This window comes from Sceloporus occidentalis, unplaced genomic scaffold (genome assembly GCF_023333645.1).
Source record: "Sceloporus occidentalis isolate IW3139 unplaced genomic scaffold, rSceOcc1.0.p SCAF_5, whole genome shotgun sequence".
NCBI classification, from domain to species: Eukaryota; Metazoa; Chordata; class Lepidosauria; order Squamata; family Phrynosomatidae; genus Sceloporus; species Sceloporus occidentalis.
Genome location: NW_028316985.1, coordinates 16007574 through 16023266, shown reverse-complemented (window position 1 = coordinate 16023266; position 15693 = coordinate 16007574). Strand labels below are relative to the sequence as shown.

The window sequence follows — 15693 nt, the reverse complement described above, 5'->3', positions numbered from 1 at the left end:
TCTGTAGTATTGTTCTTGATATAGCTAGCGGAATGCCATTCTCCAGTTTCAATAATGCAAATGGTTACCATTTACAAATTTAAAAAAAACTTTGCTTTGAAGAGAAAGGGCATTGTTTGGTGGAGGAGGGGACTGAAACGTGTCCAGAGAAGGGCAACCAAAATGGTGAAAGATCTTGAAGCCATGTCCTTTGAGGAGAGACTTGGGGAGCTGGGTATGTTTAGCCTGATGAAAAGAAGGTTAAGAGGGGACATGATACAGTCGGTTACAACTAGACGTTCATGTAAAGAGACTACCTTTACCAGGCCTCACCAGGAATACTGCATCCACTTCTGGGCACCAAAGTTCAAAAAGAATGTTGACAAGCTGGAGCATGTCCAGAAGAGGGTGAACAAAATGATGAAAGGTCTGGAAACCATGCCCTACGAGGAGAGACTTAGGGAGCTGGGGATGTTCATCCTGGAGAGGAGACAGTTAAGAGGTGATATGAAATTCCAGCTTAAATATTTGAGGGTATGTCATACTGAAGATGGACCAAGCTTATCTTCTGCTGCTACAGAGACTAGGACAAGGAGCAATGGATTCAAACTACAGGAAAAGAGATTCCACCTAAATCTCAGGAGGAAATTCCTGATGGTCAGAGCTGTCCAACTGTGGATTGTGTGCCTCAAAGTGTAGCGGAGTCTCCTTCTTTGGAGGTTTTTAAACAGAGGCTGGATGGGCATCTGTTGGGTGTGCTTTGGCTGGTATTCCTTCATGGCAGGGTTGGATTCAATGGCCCCTGTGGTCTCTTCCAACTTTTATGTTTCTATGATTCTATGACGCAGCCATTATCTTGTTTCTTGATGTAAGCCAGGTCAGATTAAAAAAAAAAGATTTGGCCTTAAACGAGTTTATAGTAGTTAGAGTATTAGAATGGGACTTGGGAAATCTACAATCCACTCTGTCCCAACTCAGACATGATGAAACTCATTGGATGACCTTGGGCCACTCACTTTCCCCAAGCCAGACCTACCGCACAAGATTGTTGTGTGGATCAAATGAGGAGGGTCATGTAGCTCCATGTTGAGGACCCTGGAAGAAAGGCAGGATATAAGTGTAACTAATAAATAATAAATAGAAATGATGTCAATTGAGCAGAATACAGAGAATCATCTGCCCTTTCTCTATGCTGCTTCTCTTAAATGCTCTTTCAGAAAGCTGTCCAGGACTGTGGATTATATATTTTCCCACTTCTGATAGCAGAATGTAAGGCTTCATCTTGTAACTGTGAAAGTCACTAAACATTACCGTTACACAGCAAAGTCTGAATGAATTTGACTATTTTTATATTCTTTGAAACATAAATACTATGATTAGACTGTGAAGTAGTCTAATTTTGTCCTGTGGGCCAAGTGGTAACAGAACCCTGAGCAAGTTTTGTTGGAAGCCATTCAGAATCCCAAGGCACAATTGGAAAAAGTTACTTTTTGGACTACAACATCCACCATGTTGGTTGGAGATTCTGGAACTGTAGCTCCAAAAAGTACCCCAACTATGGTCCTGATTGTTCTTGACCCACATAATTTCTGCTGCAGCTCAATCCCAACCACATGTTTCTATGAGATCATATGCTGATCCCCTCTTTGCATAAACTATGCCCTCTTTTATTACATCTCTTTACAAGAAAAAAGCACGGATGGTGAATAATATGGCCAGAAGCACCTTTATTTATAAAACTAGCATGAGTTATGCTTAATGGCTTCCATTTTAAAACAGTAGTTTGCTTTCTCTTCCTCCACCCTTCAAAGTCCCTGTTTTCATTAGTGGAATATAAAATGTTAATAATATCTATATAGTGTAAGGCTGTGTGGCAGTATCCGTCTTTCGAATTCTTTATAGAATCCTGCTAGCAAACTCTCGATCGTATCATAAATAGAATTTGTTCATGAAATTAAAAAATGCATTGTTTTCATTGTTAGAAGATGCTGCTAAATTGGCTGTGTGTTTGATAATCACATCTCAAGCTGATTATTCTACTAATAGCCTTAAGATATTATTTTATTTTAAAAACTAAGTGCATCACTATAGTCCTAATACTAGCAATTTTTTTTTAAAAAATCCCTTCTTGTTTCTGCAAAGTCTGAATGAGATTTTCAAAACTGAATAATAATTTGATCCGTTAATCTTTTGAAGCTAGTAATTTTATTTTCTCCTCTTTGCAGTCTCCGAGGCTCGCAAATGAATAGAGCTTCATTACTGGAGCCTGCGTTTAATAACCATTATCCATTATCTTGTAATTAAGACTCCCTGTAACGAATCATGAGGACAATGCAAAAATACATAGTACATTTCTTTAATGAACTGGAAAATGTTCATCTTGTTCTATTTAGTAATGAGTTGCTGAATAGTCGTTAAATCCACTGGAGAATAGAGGGAGATGGATTTTGAAGACTATCTTGAGTTTGTGGTTAATCTATTAGAATTAAAATTTCATCTTCTATTTTTATCAACAGCCGATTAGAAGCCCTTCTGTTTGACCAAATTGATTAGGAGACCCTATACAAGGGCAGATGTTGTTTAATGAAAGTTTTTAATGAAACTATACCATAGAGATTTCTAATTACCAGACTTATAAAAGCTTTGACTTACCTTAGCTTGAAAGGAGGGGGTGATGCGAAAGTACTGTGCGAAAGGGCTTAAACTCTGCAGTAATATGAAAATCAAGGAGGGGCCGGGGAGTGTAAGTTGGTGAAAGGAAGCTTGATTTGCTTTTCTAAAGAGGAAGAAAAGACAATGGTCATCAGTTTTAAAAAGAGAGCTATAGCTCACCGGCTGAGGAAATGCTTTGCATTTGGAAAATCTTATTTATGTTTCATTTTATTTATATCAGGATTCAGAGAACAGGTGAGATAGAAGTCTTCCTCTGGAGAACCACTGCCAGTATGAATGGACAGTACTGGACCAGCTGGACAATAAGTCTAGCTTTAGAACTTAGACATGATACTTTTATGAACTACAACTCCCAGAATCCTTCAGAAGCATGCTGGCTAGGGAATTCTGGAAGCTGTAGTCTGAAAAAGCCACACACACACACCAAGCTCGGGCTTAGTCTAACCTGGTAATAAGGCAACTTCCTATGCCCTTCATATGAGGATTGTCATCTCAAACTGCAAAATGGAATGGATTATGCTTAGAGATGGGCATAGTTGGAATTCTGAACAAAGCATTCTACAATAGCTTGGAAAAGTAACTTTTTTCAACTATAATTCCCAGCATGGCTGGGAATAGTTAGCATGGCCAGTGGGATTACAGTTATAGCTTCTTTGGAAGGGATCCGAAGGGCCATCTATTCCAACCTCCTGCCACAAAGGAATATACAATTAGAGCACTCCTAAAAGATGCCCATTCAATCTCTTTTTGAAGACCTCCAAAAATGGAGAATCTCCTACCCTCTGAGGCAACCTATATTCCACTGTCAAATAATTCTAATAGTAAAAAAAGTTCTTCCTAATGTTTAGGAGGAATCACTTTTCTTGTATGTTGAATCCATTCGTTTGTGTTCTAGTCTCTGAAGCAGCAGAAAACACATTTGCTTCATCTTCTCCATAACAACCCTTCAGATATTTCAAGATGACTATCATGTCAACTATCAGTCTTCCCTTCTCCAACCTAAACATTCTGTTTCTCCATATTCTGTTCTAATAATTGTCCTAAGTGGACACTACTCATCAGGACTATCAAAAATAGTGGCACTCTCGTGTCTTTAAGAACATTCCATAGCTTTTCATGATCTATACAGTCAAAAAGTTTGTGGTATGGTCTCCTTCTTTGAAGGTTTTTAAACAGAGGCTGGATGGCCATCTGTCAGGAGTGATTTGATTGTGTATTCCTGAATGGCAGAAGGTTGGACTGGATGGCCTTTGTGGTCTCTTCCAACTCCATGAGTCTATGATTCTATACAGACATGCTGATTTTCATCTAGAATTCTTTGGTGCATTCCATTAACATTGTGATCCTTAGTGCCGCTTCCTTTCTTGAACCCACTTGCCCCTCTGCAATTTCTCTCATAGATTGTATGTACAGCGCTGTGTAAATTTACAGCGCTTTATAAATAATAATAATAATAATAATAATAATAATAATAATAATAATAAGCTCCCTAAGTCATTCCTCATATGGCTTGGTTTCCAGACCAGATCATTTTAGTTGGTCTTCTCTGCCTACTTTCCAGCTTCACAATATCTTTCATGAGCTGTAGTCCAAGGAGCTTCATTCAAAAAATAACTTTTCCAGGCTTTTATCTCTGCACTGCACATAGTGACATTTAGTGACAGGTTGACCTTGCTCCCCTAGTATGATTTAAAGGAAGAAATATATTGATGATGAAGTTTCACTTAAGAGTTCTAATGATCCTTTTGCTAACCTTTAACACCCCTTTTTAATTATTATTATTTTTTTCTAAAGGTTCTGATTTTATTAAAACTTCCACGGGAAAAGAGGCTGTTAATGCTACCTTTCCAGTAGGGCTGGTCATGGTACGAGCCATCAGAGACTTCTACTGGAAAACTGGCTACAAGGTAACCCAACATCACCTCACTCTTTTAATTTTGTAAAAGACTGCAGTCATGAAAGCTACACCAATGTAAACAGTACGGGGGGGGGGGGGGTGTTTAGAAATGTGGCATATTCTAGGATCCTTGGGCATCCATGCTTGTTTGTTATTTTTTATCTTTTCCCTCTCTCAGAATGGTCTTTCTGGTTCTGAACTTCATTTTATCCTCACAAGAACCCCATTGGACTAAAAAATAGCCACTGATCCAAGACCAGTTTGGTCCATGGCTAGGCAGGGATCTGAACCTGGGACACTTGTAACCTCACACCTCAGCATGGGTGTAAACAATATGTGAGTCACATGGGGCCTCCAAAGTTTGTTTGTCTTGGGTTTTTGTTGGGTGTGAGACTCCCTCTCCTGGCCCATTTTTTAAAAAAGGATCAAATAAATTCCCATACTTGGGTCCTCCAAATGTTTTGGACTTCACTTCTCTAAAATGCTGACCATTAGCCAAGCTGGCAGGGGCTTCTAGGAGCTGAAAATAAAGGAAATCACCCCTCGGAAATGTTTGATTAATGTTTGTACCCCCTACAAAAGTAATAACATGTTTGAAGATAAGGAATTCTAATTTCTAATTTTTGAATCACAAATTGATCCACATATAAATACAATACTGTGAGTGAACTAATGAAACTCAGGTGCATAAAACACAAATCTAAATTGAGCAATTAGAGGCCCGTTCCGGGTGGGCATATAGTAAGCCCCCAGGATGTACTAGGGTTAGGAAGGGGCATCACTTCCTGACGCCCCTAACCCTAGTACGGACTGGGTCCGTACAAAATGGTGGCACCCGTTCTACACGGGTATTGCCATTTTGACGTTGCGGACATGTAGAATCCAGACGTCACGTGGCTGAAGTGACGCCACGAGTGTGCGACTAGCGCCTCGCGGCACCACTTCCAAGATGCAAAAAGAAGCACCATTTGGGCGCTTCTTTTTTGCTGCGCCCGGGAACTGCACAGTTTGGCCGCTGCGGTTCCCGGACACAGCAACCGGCGGCGGCAAACCACCGCTTTTAGGCGGTCTGTAACGTGCCAGAGTTTCATTTATTCAGAAAAAAAATGTAAATAGTAAAATGTATCCCAATTGTGAACATAAAATTCAGTGACTTTTTTTCTCTTGCTTTTCATTCATGATTTTGTCAAAATGTGGAACTTCCTTGCTGACTGCAATCCGCAGGTGGATTCATGTGATTCCTAGATTTTGTCTTGACTGACAAAAGAAAACTGAACCCAGATTAGCACAAGTAGCTTTACTGCACACCAGGTTGGGAACCCCTGCTTTAAAACAAGACTCTTACCCCTGCCATCACATTTTTTTCAAACCATAAGGTTCCATTTTTGTGATTTCTGGTGGTGGTGGTACTGCATGAACAGTTTGTTTTGAATCTAGAGGATGATTTTTCATCTGTCTTTGCCATTCAGTTTAGCTTTATCATCCAAAGCATGCCAACCTGTACTTCCCCACCCCATCTGAGGGCTGACCCGTATCATTTTGCTGCCCAAGGCAGAAGAGACCCTGTCCTCCTGCTTGGTAAAGTTCATAGTACCTAAGGCAAGCTTTAGGTACCTGGGGCAGAAGAAATGAATCCTACTAGTGCCTTTCCCTGGGAGGGCCAGAGAAGGAAGAATAAATTTAGAAAGTAAGACTTTTCTGCCTTTTTCATGACACCACAATCCAGTGCTGGAGGTGCTTCTTCGTTCTTCCTAATGAATTCTCTGATACGTGAAAGAGAAGTGCCCTTCAATCTGACATTATTCTGTCTCTCTTGTCTCATTTATTTAATTGGTAGGTTTTCAAAATTCCAGCAGTCACTGTGGTTTGATGTTAGAAACTATTAATAGCTTCCCCCTGTTCTCTAGGCAGGGATTCTGGGCATTGTAGTCTAAAAAGAATATCAGGCAGGGTTAGGTTTTAGCAAACCGTTGTTCAGTGCCTATTCCTCAACTTGTAGCGGGGTCCTCTTTGCTGCTGCAGCCATGGGTCCTTTCACACTACACAATTATTACACTATGATTCCACTTTCATTGCCACAGCTGCATCCTGTGGAATTTGGGGGATTATCGTTTGGGGCAGCACTAGAGCTCTCTGGCTGAGAATTCTAAATGCTGCTGCTGCTGCTGCTGCTGCTGTTGTTGTTGTTGTTGTGTGCCGTCAAGTTGTTGCGTGCCGTCAAGTCATTTCTGATTTATGGTGACCCTAAGGCGTGTCAGGAAAAAGCAACATGGGATATATAGTCACAAGAAATATAATATGTATGAATGTATTTGAAAGTAACATGACACAGCAAAAGCAATTGAAATGGCACATAGGTGTTGCATATAATGTAATTAGAAGTTCCTAAAAGCCAAGGACACATGTGGCAAGGACAAAGTGAAAAGGTGCAAATTGATATCACCTGAAAGTCATTGAGTGGGCAGGAATGTATGATGCAATGTGAAGTAAAGATTGAGCCAAGTATGATATGTCAATCATAATGTATGTACACGCCCAGGAGGTGGCAACTGTATAATGAATAGAGAGACAAATGCCTATATAAGCAATAATGTATGGCAATACTTTTTGTGGGTATTGAGGAGTATAGTAGTGTGAGTTTTGTGAGTAGTGAATTGTTTTGTGCATAGTGTATATATTAGAATAAAAGTAGATCTTTTATAGAAGACTGCTGTGTTGACTGGTATCTTGACAGCTGCACAAGAACCAGCAGACTTCAGAGAAGATTGGAAGACATCTTCAGCCAATTCTCAGAGCTACTGGTCAAACTGGTTGTTCTTCCCCTGACCAGGGGGGTGAGAGTGAAAACCAGGAGAAGAGCTGCAACTCCCATCATCCCTAACAAGGCGAACCTCTCATGAAGTTTTCTTGGCAAGATTTGTTCAGAGGAAGTTTGCCATTGCCTTCCCCTGAGGCTGCTGAGACTGTGTAACTTACCCAAGGCCATCCAGTGGGTTCCATGGCTGAACTGGGAATTGAACCCTGGTCTCCAGAATCATAATCCAACACTCAAACACTGCATCATGCTGGCATTCCCTAAACGGAGGTGTTTTGGATCATCTGGGGGGCTTTCTGTGCAATTTTCAGGCAAAAATTTCACCATATCCAGGAGCTTCTGAGGCCACATGCAGCCTATGAGCCTCACTTTCTCCACTCCTTCATAAATTGAGGCTAATCTGGTATTACATTAACAAACCAATCCAGAGCTTATGTAGGCCTGTCCTTCGAAGCCACAACCCTGATGTTTGCACCAAGTAGCCCTGTTTTCCATCTGTATAGTGCATGATCTGCAGAGTTGTACACACATTGGAGATTATCACAGGGAGGATAAGGATGGGAGTGAAGTGGGATGCTCCCATCCTTATCATGCGATTGTGGGAAGATTATCGCACAACATCCCGCAACATCGTGCTCATCCCGTCCTTCTCCCATCAGTGAAGCGCCATGGTCCCATCACTTTTCATTAACAGGAAACTACCATTAATGAAAAGTGACAGGACCATGGCACCTCACTGACAGGTGAAGGACAGGATGAGCGCGACATCACGAGACATCATGTGATAATCTTCCCTCAATCACGTGATAAGGACGGCAGCATCCTACTTTTCTCGCATCCTTATCCTCCTTGTGATAATCTCCTTATATAGAATCATATAATCTTAGAATTGGAAAAGACGACAATGGACATCTAGTTTAACCCCCAGACATGCAGGAATACACCCAGTGGGTTTTTATGCTTGAGTGGGGAATCGAACCCTGATTGCCAGATTCGTAAGCCAACACTCAAACTACTACACCTTAGCACTTGAGATAGTTGCTGTTTTGGAGAGAACATCCTAGAATTCTCCATTGGGCCATTCTGGCAGGGGTGGTTATGAGAGTTGTCATCCAAAAGTAATTTTTGCAAGGTCTCTCTACACAGAAACCAGGGGGACTATTTAATATATGAAATTCTATGTAAGTGGGGCAACCTGCTCATGCAACTCCTGAGTCAGGCATCTGTGCTGAGATTCATGTGGAAATTTTTTTCATGTCATTAAGATAACTGTTTAATTTATCGTTCATTTACAGAGCATTTATGGTGGAGGGGGGGAGAGTGTTTAAAGTTCTATTAACTGGAAGCATGTAGCGTAGGCACCTGCTCAGGAAATAATAATAAAAATTTAGATGTAAACTGAGTTTATATCCTTTTATTAAATGGAGGCTATTTTATCACTGACAAGAGATTTCTAAATAGTTTCCTTAACAAACCAATTTGGCTGCTGTACAGATGCTTTCCTAGCAAGGCGTTGGCCAGTAAAAACAGGTTAATGTAGAAATTAAACTTCTTCCGAGGACAGAAGCCGTTTGCAGGCTAACATTTATTGAATGATAAGCTGCGGCGGTGATATGAAAAGTATGCAGCATAATGGGAAATAATCTTTTCCTGTCATTATTGAAGGACACACACAAATTGGTTTTTCTGTTGGGGAATCCCTAGTCCAGAGAAACTTATTACTTTTAATAATATAAGGTGACAAGAAAATATTCTCAAGGAGATGAACTTATTAAACAAAATAATGAAATGCTATGAAACAGCAGGCAGAAAGTAGCTAGACTTTTATAGCTCTTGAATGAAAGACACACACACACACAGTAGTTGGATGAAGTCTGTATAAAGTCAGCAAACAGAAAAGGAGACAGGTAGCACGCCGAGTGAAAAGAAATGGAATTATTTGGAGGAACACGGAAGAGGTGGTGGTCCAATTTAAAAGGGCCTCAACCAGAGGTACTATTTAGCATCCCTAAGGCTGACTTCCAAAAGTGCTACCCCTGTTTAGGCAGTGCATTAAAAAGGAGATTGCTATGAGGAAGGAATTCGTTACAAATAAGAGAAGATTCCTAGACAGAGCTTGGAAAATTTAGTTTGTACTATAACTTCCGGGTGTGGCATCATCATAACAGTGATGTAAGTGTAGGACCAGGAGTCTGGAGATCAGAGTTCGATTCCCAACTTGGCCATGAAACCCAAATCACATGCACTCAGCCTCAGAAAAGCGCGGTAACAAACCTCCTCTGAACAAATCTGGCCATGAAAACCCCATAATGGTTCACTGTAAGTCGGAAGCAACTTGAAGGCACACAACAACAACAAACAACTCTCAGGGGGTTGTGAACTGGGAATGAAAAATTATCCCCCTTCCCTCAATTTCCTTCCTGTTACTTCGAAAATTGTGCTTATGGACGTTCAAGTGGGGAAGGATCCCACTGCTGTCATTGGATTCCCACAGGGGTCTGTCACCCCAAAGGGATTACAGAGTACTGCCCTAGATCGAAGGTGATGCTTTGCTGTGCCGTTGCATCCCCTATAGAGGTATCACTATATAATGATGGCAATAAGTACTGCTACTGCTACATCAGCATGGCAAACCTTAGACTCTGGTGCCAAACCTGGCTTTCTTAGTATCCCAGTCTAATGTTTTGGGTTCCCCCCCCATAGGACCACATCTGCTTTCCTGTGACACCATCATCTGGTAGTTTCTCAGCTTTTGCAGGGGGTGTTATTCCCTTACCACCACCACCCATGTTTGAATGTTTTAAATCTTTCTCCTAAGGCTTTAAGTCAAATAATATTGACATTTTTGGTCCCAGTCTTTCCTTTTGGTCTGCTCACCTCTAGGATGTGGCCCATGAAAATATCTCTACAATGGAATTCATCCTGTGAAGTATAAGAAGTTCCCTATCCTTATTCTGTAGGAAGAAAACCTAAATGTCGAATATACTGTAGGAACAAAACCTTTTCTGTTGTAGGCCCAGTACCAGGTTCCTGAAAGGCTGGGATGGCCTACTGTGAAAAAGGCCTTCCCTGGCTGTATCCACACTGCAGAAATAATGCAGTTTGACACCACTTTAATTGCTATGGCTCAATGCTATGGAATTCTGAGATTTGTATTTTGTGATATTTAGCCTTCACTGTCTCTGGTGTCACAACAAACTACAGATCCCAGGATTCCATAGGCAATTAAAGTGGTGTCAGCCTGTATTATTTCAGTAGTACAGATGCAGCCCCTGTTTACTTTAACGCTGAAAACAGGTTTACATCCTGCAGTGGTCTTCCTCAAAGCATGGCTCCAGATATGCTGATTTACAGCTCCTGTCATCCCCAGTCATTGCAGGCACTGTTGAGTGCTGAAAGTTGCAATCCATCACATCTGGGGGGTTCAAGATTAGGGAAAGCTGACCTTTGGTGCATCCTACTCATCACCTACAAGCTTTATGTTGGCATTGGATAATCCAACTCCTAAGCTTGTGGATCAAGTAGGTTTCTTGTCTCTGCGGCCGAGTAGGTGGAATAATACAATCACATGCCTCCAGTGTGTTTGACTATGGATTAAACTGCAGAGCAGGGCTTGGGCTGCACCTTGCATTGGAACAGTGAATGCTGAATAGAAATTAATTGTGACTCATATGAATGGAATATGACCATGCCTTATCATTAATGATGTATTGGGCCATTGGTGAGTATTTGTCATGACACTCGGATCTGCAACAAAATACATTCTGGACCACCCCCACGAAAACAGAAACTCACATATATTCAAGCCCCATTGGCTCGAATGGCTGTGCGCTCCTGTGCGAGACGTTGTGCACGTGCCATTCACCCTCCATGAATAATCAAGACAATGGACTTATTTCGGATTTTTATTCCCCTTAATATTTTAAAAATTGTTTTGGAGTGTGGTCTGCCTTCTGATTCCTCTCTATTATGTGTATATACATACAGAAAGATTCAACAGCTGCATCAGTAAGACATCATGGGGCAAGGAGTTCCACACACAAGTGCACCATGCTTTTACATGGAACTCTGCTGCATGATGTCCTACTTTGGCAGCTGTTGAATTGTCACCTGAAAATTATTCTTTGGTAGTGAGCTCTTGGATTATCTGTTGTTATAGGCCTGCTTTATTTAGGCCTGGTTCTGTTCAGGGGACTATTTAAAAAAGCTTTTGCTGCTTCCTTTTATATTTTTAATGATTTTGTGTTTGCTTTGTTGGCATCTTCATTGTTGGGTTTATGTTTTATGAGCCCATAAGCCACTGTGCATACCTCCATTTCAGGCTGGAAAAGCAGAATCACAATCCCTATATAAATAAACATTCCTTGCATACATTTTGTAGATAAATCTATGCATTTTATATGCAAATTTCTATTTTCTTCTCTACCAGCGCATGTATTCTTCAAATAGCTTCTTCATTACCTTGTTTTCTATTCCCCTTCCTTCTTAAATTAAGGTTGGATTTAAGCCTGCAGGAGGCATTCGCACTGCCAAAGATGCCTTGACCTGGCTCTCATTGATGAAGGAAGAACTGGGAGATGAGTGGCTAAAACCGGAACTTTTTCGCCTGGGTGCCAGTACTTTGCTGGGAGATATTGAGAGACAGGTTAGGCTTCTATGGCTGCTTCTGAAACCAAAATAGTGTTGCCTTTTGCAATATAGACATTTCATATTTTCCATTTCATACGTTTTGCTTTCTTACCCAGTTGCTGAAAGAATGAAGCTTTGCTTTAATTGCTAATATTAACCACTTGGTTTTCTTGAACTGCCTCTTTTTGGGAATATGTTCATTCTGTGGCGTATTACCCATCTTAGAGTAAGAATTCAGAGGTAGAATTCATGCTGTACATCTGTGATGCCACAGGTTCACACACACACAATCTGCTTTTGAACTGATCCCAAGTCCCTCTAGATATTTGTGAGGTTCCCCCCTTTTTACCTTTATCTCATCTTTCAATTTTAAAATGACAAAACAGCTTTTACTAGAGAGGGATTGCAGTTTTGTACATTCTTCCATCCATGAGGGATCAGGTTCTGTCCTGCCTATCCAATTAAAAGGAACAGGTAGGAGATGATGAAACACAGAATGCTTTGTTATACCTGTTCAAACCATTCATTTGTTTAGACCTGTATTATCTTAGCCACTTTCCCAGATCCCACCAAAGTGTTTTTCCATCACCTGCTACTTTTAACCAGAGATTTCAGTGACTGAACTTCTGCATGCAAAACTTTTTTACCTTTGCATGTCTCTCTAGTTGCATGTATGTGTAAACATGCAACTGAAAAGTGTACTTGAAAATACTAGGATTTGGGGCAGGGATATTGCTTCCATGTGTCGGATTGTATGTTGTGCTGCAATCTAGTGGGCAAAAATGTTCAGGAACAGTGGTAAAGCTTCAGAGCAAGGAAGGTTTAACCACAAATATTTTTTCATGAAAAATTTGCTAGTACACTGTCTCCAGTGCTGGACAGGCGGATAATTCTTTTAGGGACATAAAACTAGCAACAGAGACTAACTAAAAGAAAGAAGTTGGCAGTATGACCTTTCATAGACCTCAGTCTACTTCCTCAGATGCATTTAGTGGAGTGGAAACCAGGGACAGACATATATATGCCATTGGTGTATAAGAATGTCAATTCAAATTCAGAATCCTTTGTGTATGGAAATAAAGTAGCAAGTCCAGTTTTAATTATGGTTGTTAGTGAACAAAGACATTGGGAACTGGCCAGTGTGTATGGAAATGAAGAGGCAAGACCAGTTTGGCTTTGGCCTGTCTACTAAAGCTCATGCTGCCAACTTCTTTCTTTCAGTTAGTCTCAAAGGTGCTACAAGATCTCGCTACATGCTGATTCTACATACTAACACAGCTATATCTTTGAATAGTAGCAACAGAGCAAGGGAAGATGGAGATAGAGGGTTATAGTTTATCAATTTAGGAGTGGAGTGGTATGTAGAGAGCTTAGATAGGGATAATAGCACAGTGTTGGCCGTTCAAGAGGCAGAACTGAACTGAAAATGTTAGTGATATCAGAAGAAAGAGAGAAAGAAAAAAAACAGAGTGGATATGCTTAGCTCTTTCAGAAGAGAGAGAAGCAAAGAACTTCATGACCTGGTTGTTCCCAATTAGATGGAAATTCACAAAGGGCAATGTTTGTGTGGGCTGTTACAGGGCTCTGGTCACCAAACCACAAGGGGGTAATTATCATAGGTTGCATCACATTATCATCAGCTATCTAAAAGGAAGGAAGTAATGGCCTGGGCTTGGAGGGTACCAGCAGACTTCATTGGGAGCCCATGAGCGGCCTCACGTGCTCAGTTGTGAAAATAGAGTTCATAGTAGAGGGCAGTGAAACGGTGCTTTTTGCTAAGATCCAGACAGAACTAAAGGAAATATCAAAGACAATGAGGATGCAAGAGAACTGAGAGAAGCAAAAGAGGGAAACAAGTTAGCTTTTGGACTAACAACTCAGTCCTCCCTCCCCTGCAAAAAAGCAATCTTAGCAAAAATCCCTTTGGCTTTTATCTTGGCCATAAGAATAGTGAAACATTGAGCCTAAAAGTGACCATTCAGCATTATTCCAACAGCACTACTGTTTATTCCCACTGTGAAACATGGGCCTCCTTGGCTGATACAAGGGATTTAGCTCGGCAGACAGAAAGGCTTGCAGTGTTGGGATTGCTACTGCGAACACTAGATTAAATCCAGTGGTTAGTTTCACACAATAGGAGGAACACCTATTCAGATCTGCCACTAAGCCAGGACAAGAGAAGATGCAGTTTCTGTTGGCACAATGGCTGAAACAGGACCAAGAAATCCCCACTCCAGTTTACTGAGGCTGCATCAGAAATAATCCAGGGTGACACCACTTTAACTACCATGGCTCAGTGCTATGGAATTCTGGGAACTGTAGTTTTTTGAGCATTTTGCCTTCTCTGCCAGAGAGCTCTGGTGCCACAACAAACTATAATTTCTAGAATTCTATAGCACTGAACCACGGCATTTAATGTAGTATCAATCTCGATTATTTCTGCAGTGCAGATGCACCCTGAGTAATCTTAGTTAAGTCTCATGCTCTCTCAACTTAATCTGCTTCATAAGGCTTTTGTGAGTTTCAGTGAGCTTCACATATCTTGTTCTCCTTGGAGCACCTAGAAGTCCACGGATAAAGCCAATAAAATATGGGGAAATAGGAGGAGAAAATATGTAATTGTATATTTCTTGCTCAAAGGGAAAAGCTTCAGAAAACTTTAGTAGACCAACATTTTACTCAGTGTGAGTAATTAAGTGTCTATAAATGGCATCCACCTTCTTGTTAACCTGCCCTTAATTTGTCAGCTTTGTTTAATTTCTGTTTGTCTTTAATTGCTCTGGTAAACTCCCCTTCCCCATTCTGCAGATTTATCACCACGTGACTAGCAGATATGCGGCTTACTATGACATACCTATGGCTTAGATCAGCGACTTAATTCATCATATGATGTACAGAGAGAGAAAGGAAGAGACAATACATGGGAAGAGGCTTAAAGAAACAATGTCCTTGACTCTTTACCTGCAGCCAAGCCCAGGAAATCCTTATGGAAGGATTAAAGAGCCAGTGCTCCCATTTAATGGTTTCATTGTGCTTAGAGTGCCCCCAAAATCTATGGATAAATATAGAGAGCTTTGGATTTCAAAGATTGGCAGTGTTAATTCTGTTGCAGCTCTTTCACATTAATTGCAACAATGATAATAAAAACAAGATGACCAACTGATGGTTTCAGCTTGAATTCTGTTATTTTTCTGTTTTAGTCTTTGGGAGAATGGTGGTGGGGATGAGCTTTAGAAATTGGTTATAATGAAAGTAAGGTTATACTCTGATACAAGTTGAGTCTTTTGTATCCAGAATTCCAAAATCTGAAATATTCCAAAATCCAAAACTTTTTTCATGGGTGGCTGAATTAGTGACACCTTTACTTTCTGATGGTTCAGTGTACACAAACTTGGTTTCATGCACAAAATTATTTAAAATATTGTGCATAAAATTAACTTTTTTATGCATAAAATTACCTTTTAGGCCCCATCTCCAAGTTATGTCATTATCTATATATAAATAATCCAAAATCCAAAACACTTCTGATCCCAAGCATTTCAGATAAGGGAGAGTCAACCTGTATTGGAGTGGACTCTGGTACAGACACTTCTGAAAGTCAAACTAGACTTAGAGTCACTCATGCAATCAACAGTTGCTTCTGTAAATGGGTTTTTGAAACCAAATTGTAGGCATAAGGGATCTGATGTAGATTGATTTA

The 15693-nt window shown here is 40.6% G+C and overlaps 1 protein-coding gene across 1 annotated transcript in view; it reads left to right on the top strand.

Annotated features, from left to right (window-relative positions):
• The window catches only part of LOC149311688 (deoxyribose-phosphate aldolase-like), a 53292-nt gene extending 38148 nt beyond the window's left edge, over nt 1-15144 (top strand). The window contains exons 7-9 of the mRNA XM_089526688.1: nt 4447-4559; nt 11860-12009; nt 14802-15144. Of these exons, the coding sequence (XP_089382814.1) occupies nt 4447-4559; nt 11860-12009; nt 14802-14858 (320 nt within the window). The 3' untranslated portion in view covers nt 14859-15144. The remainder of the gene's footprint in view (nt 1-4446; nt 4560-11859; nt 12010-14801) is intronic.
• The last annotated feature ends 549 nt before the right edge of the window (nt 15145-15693 follow it).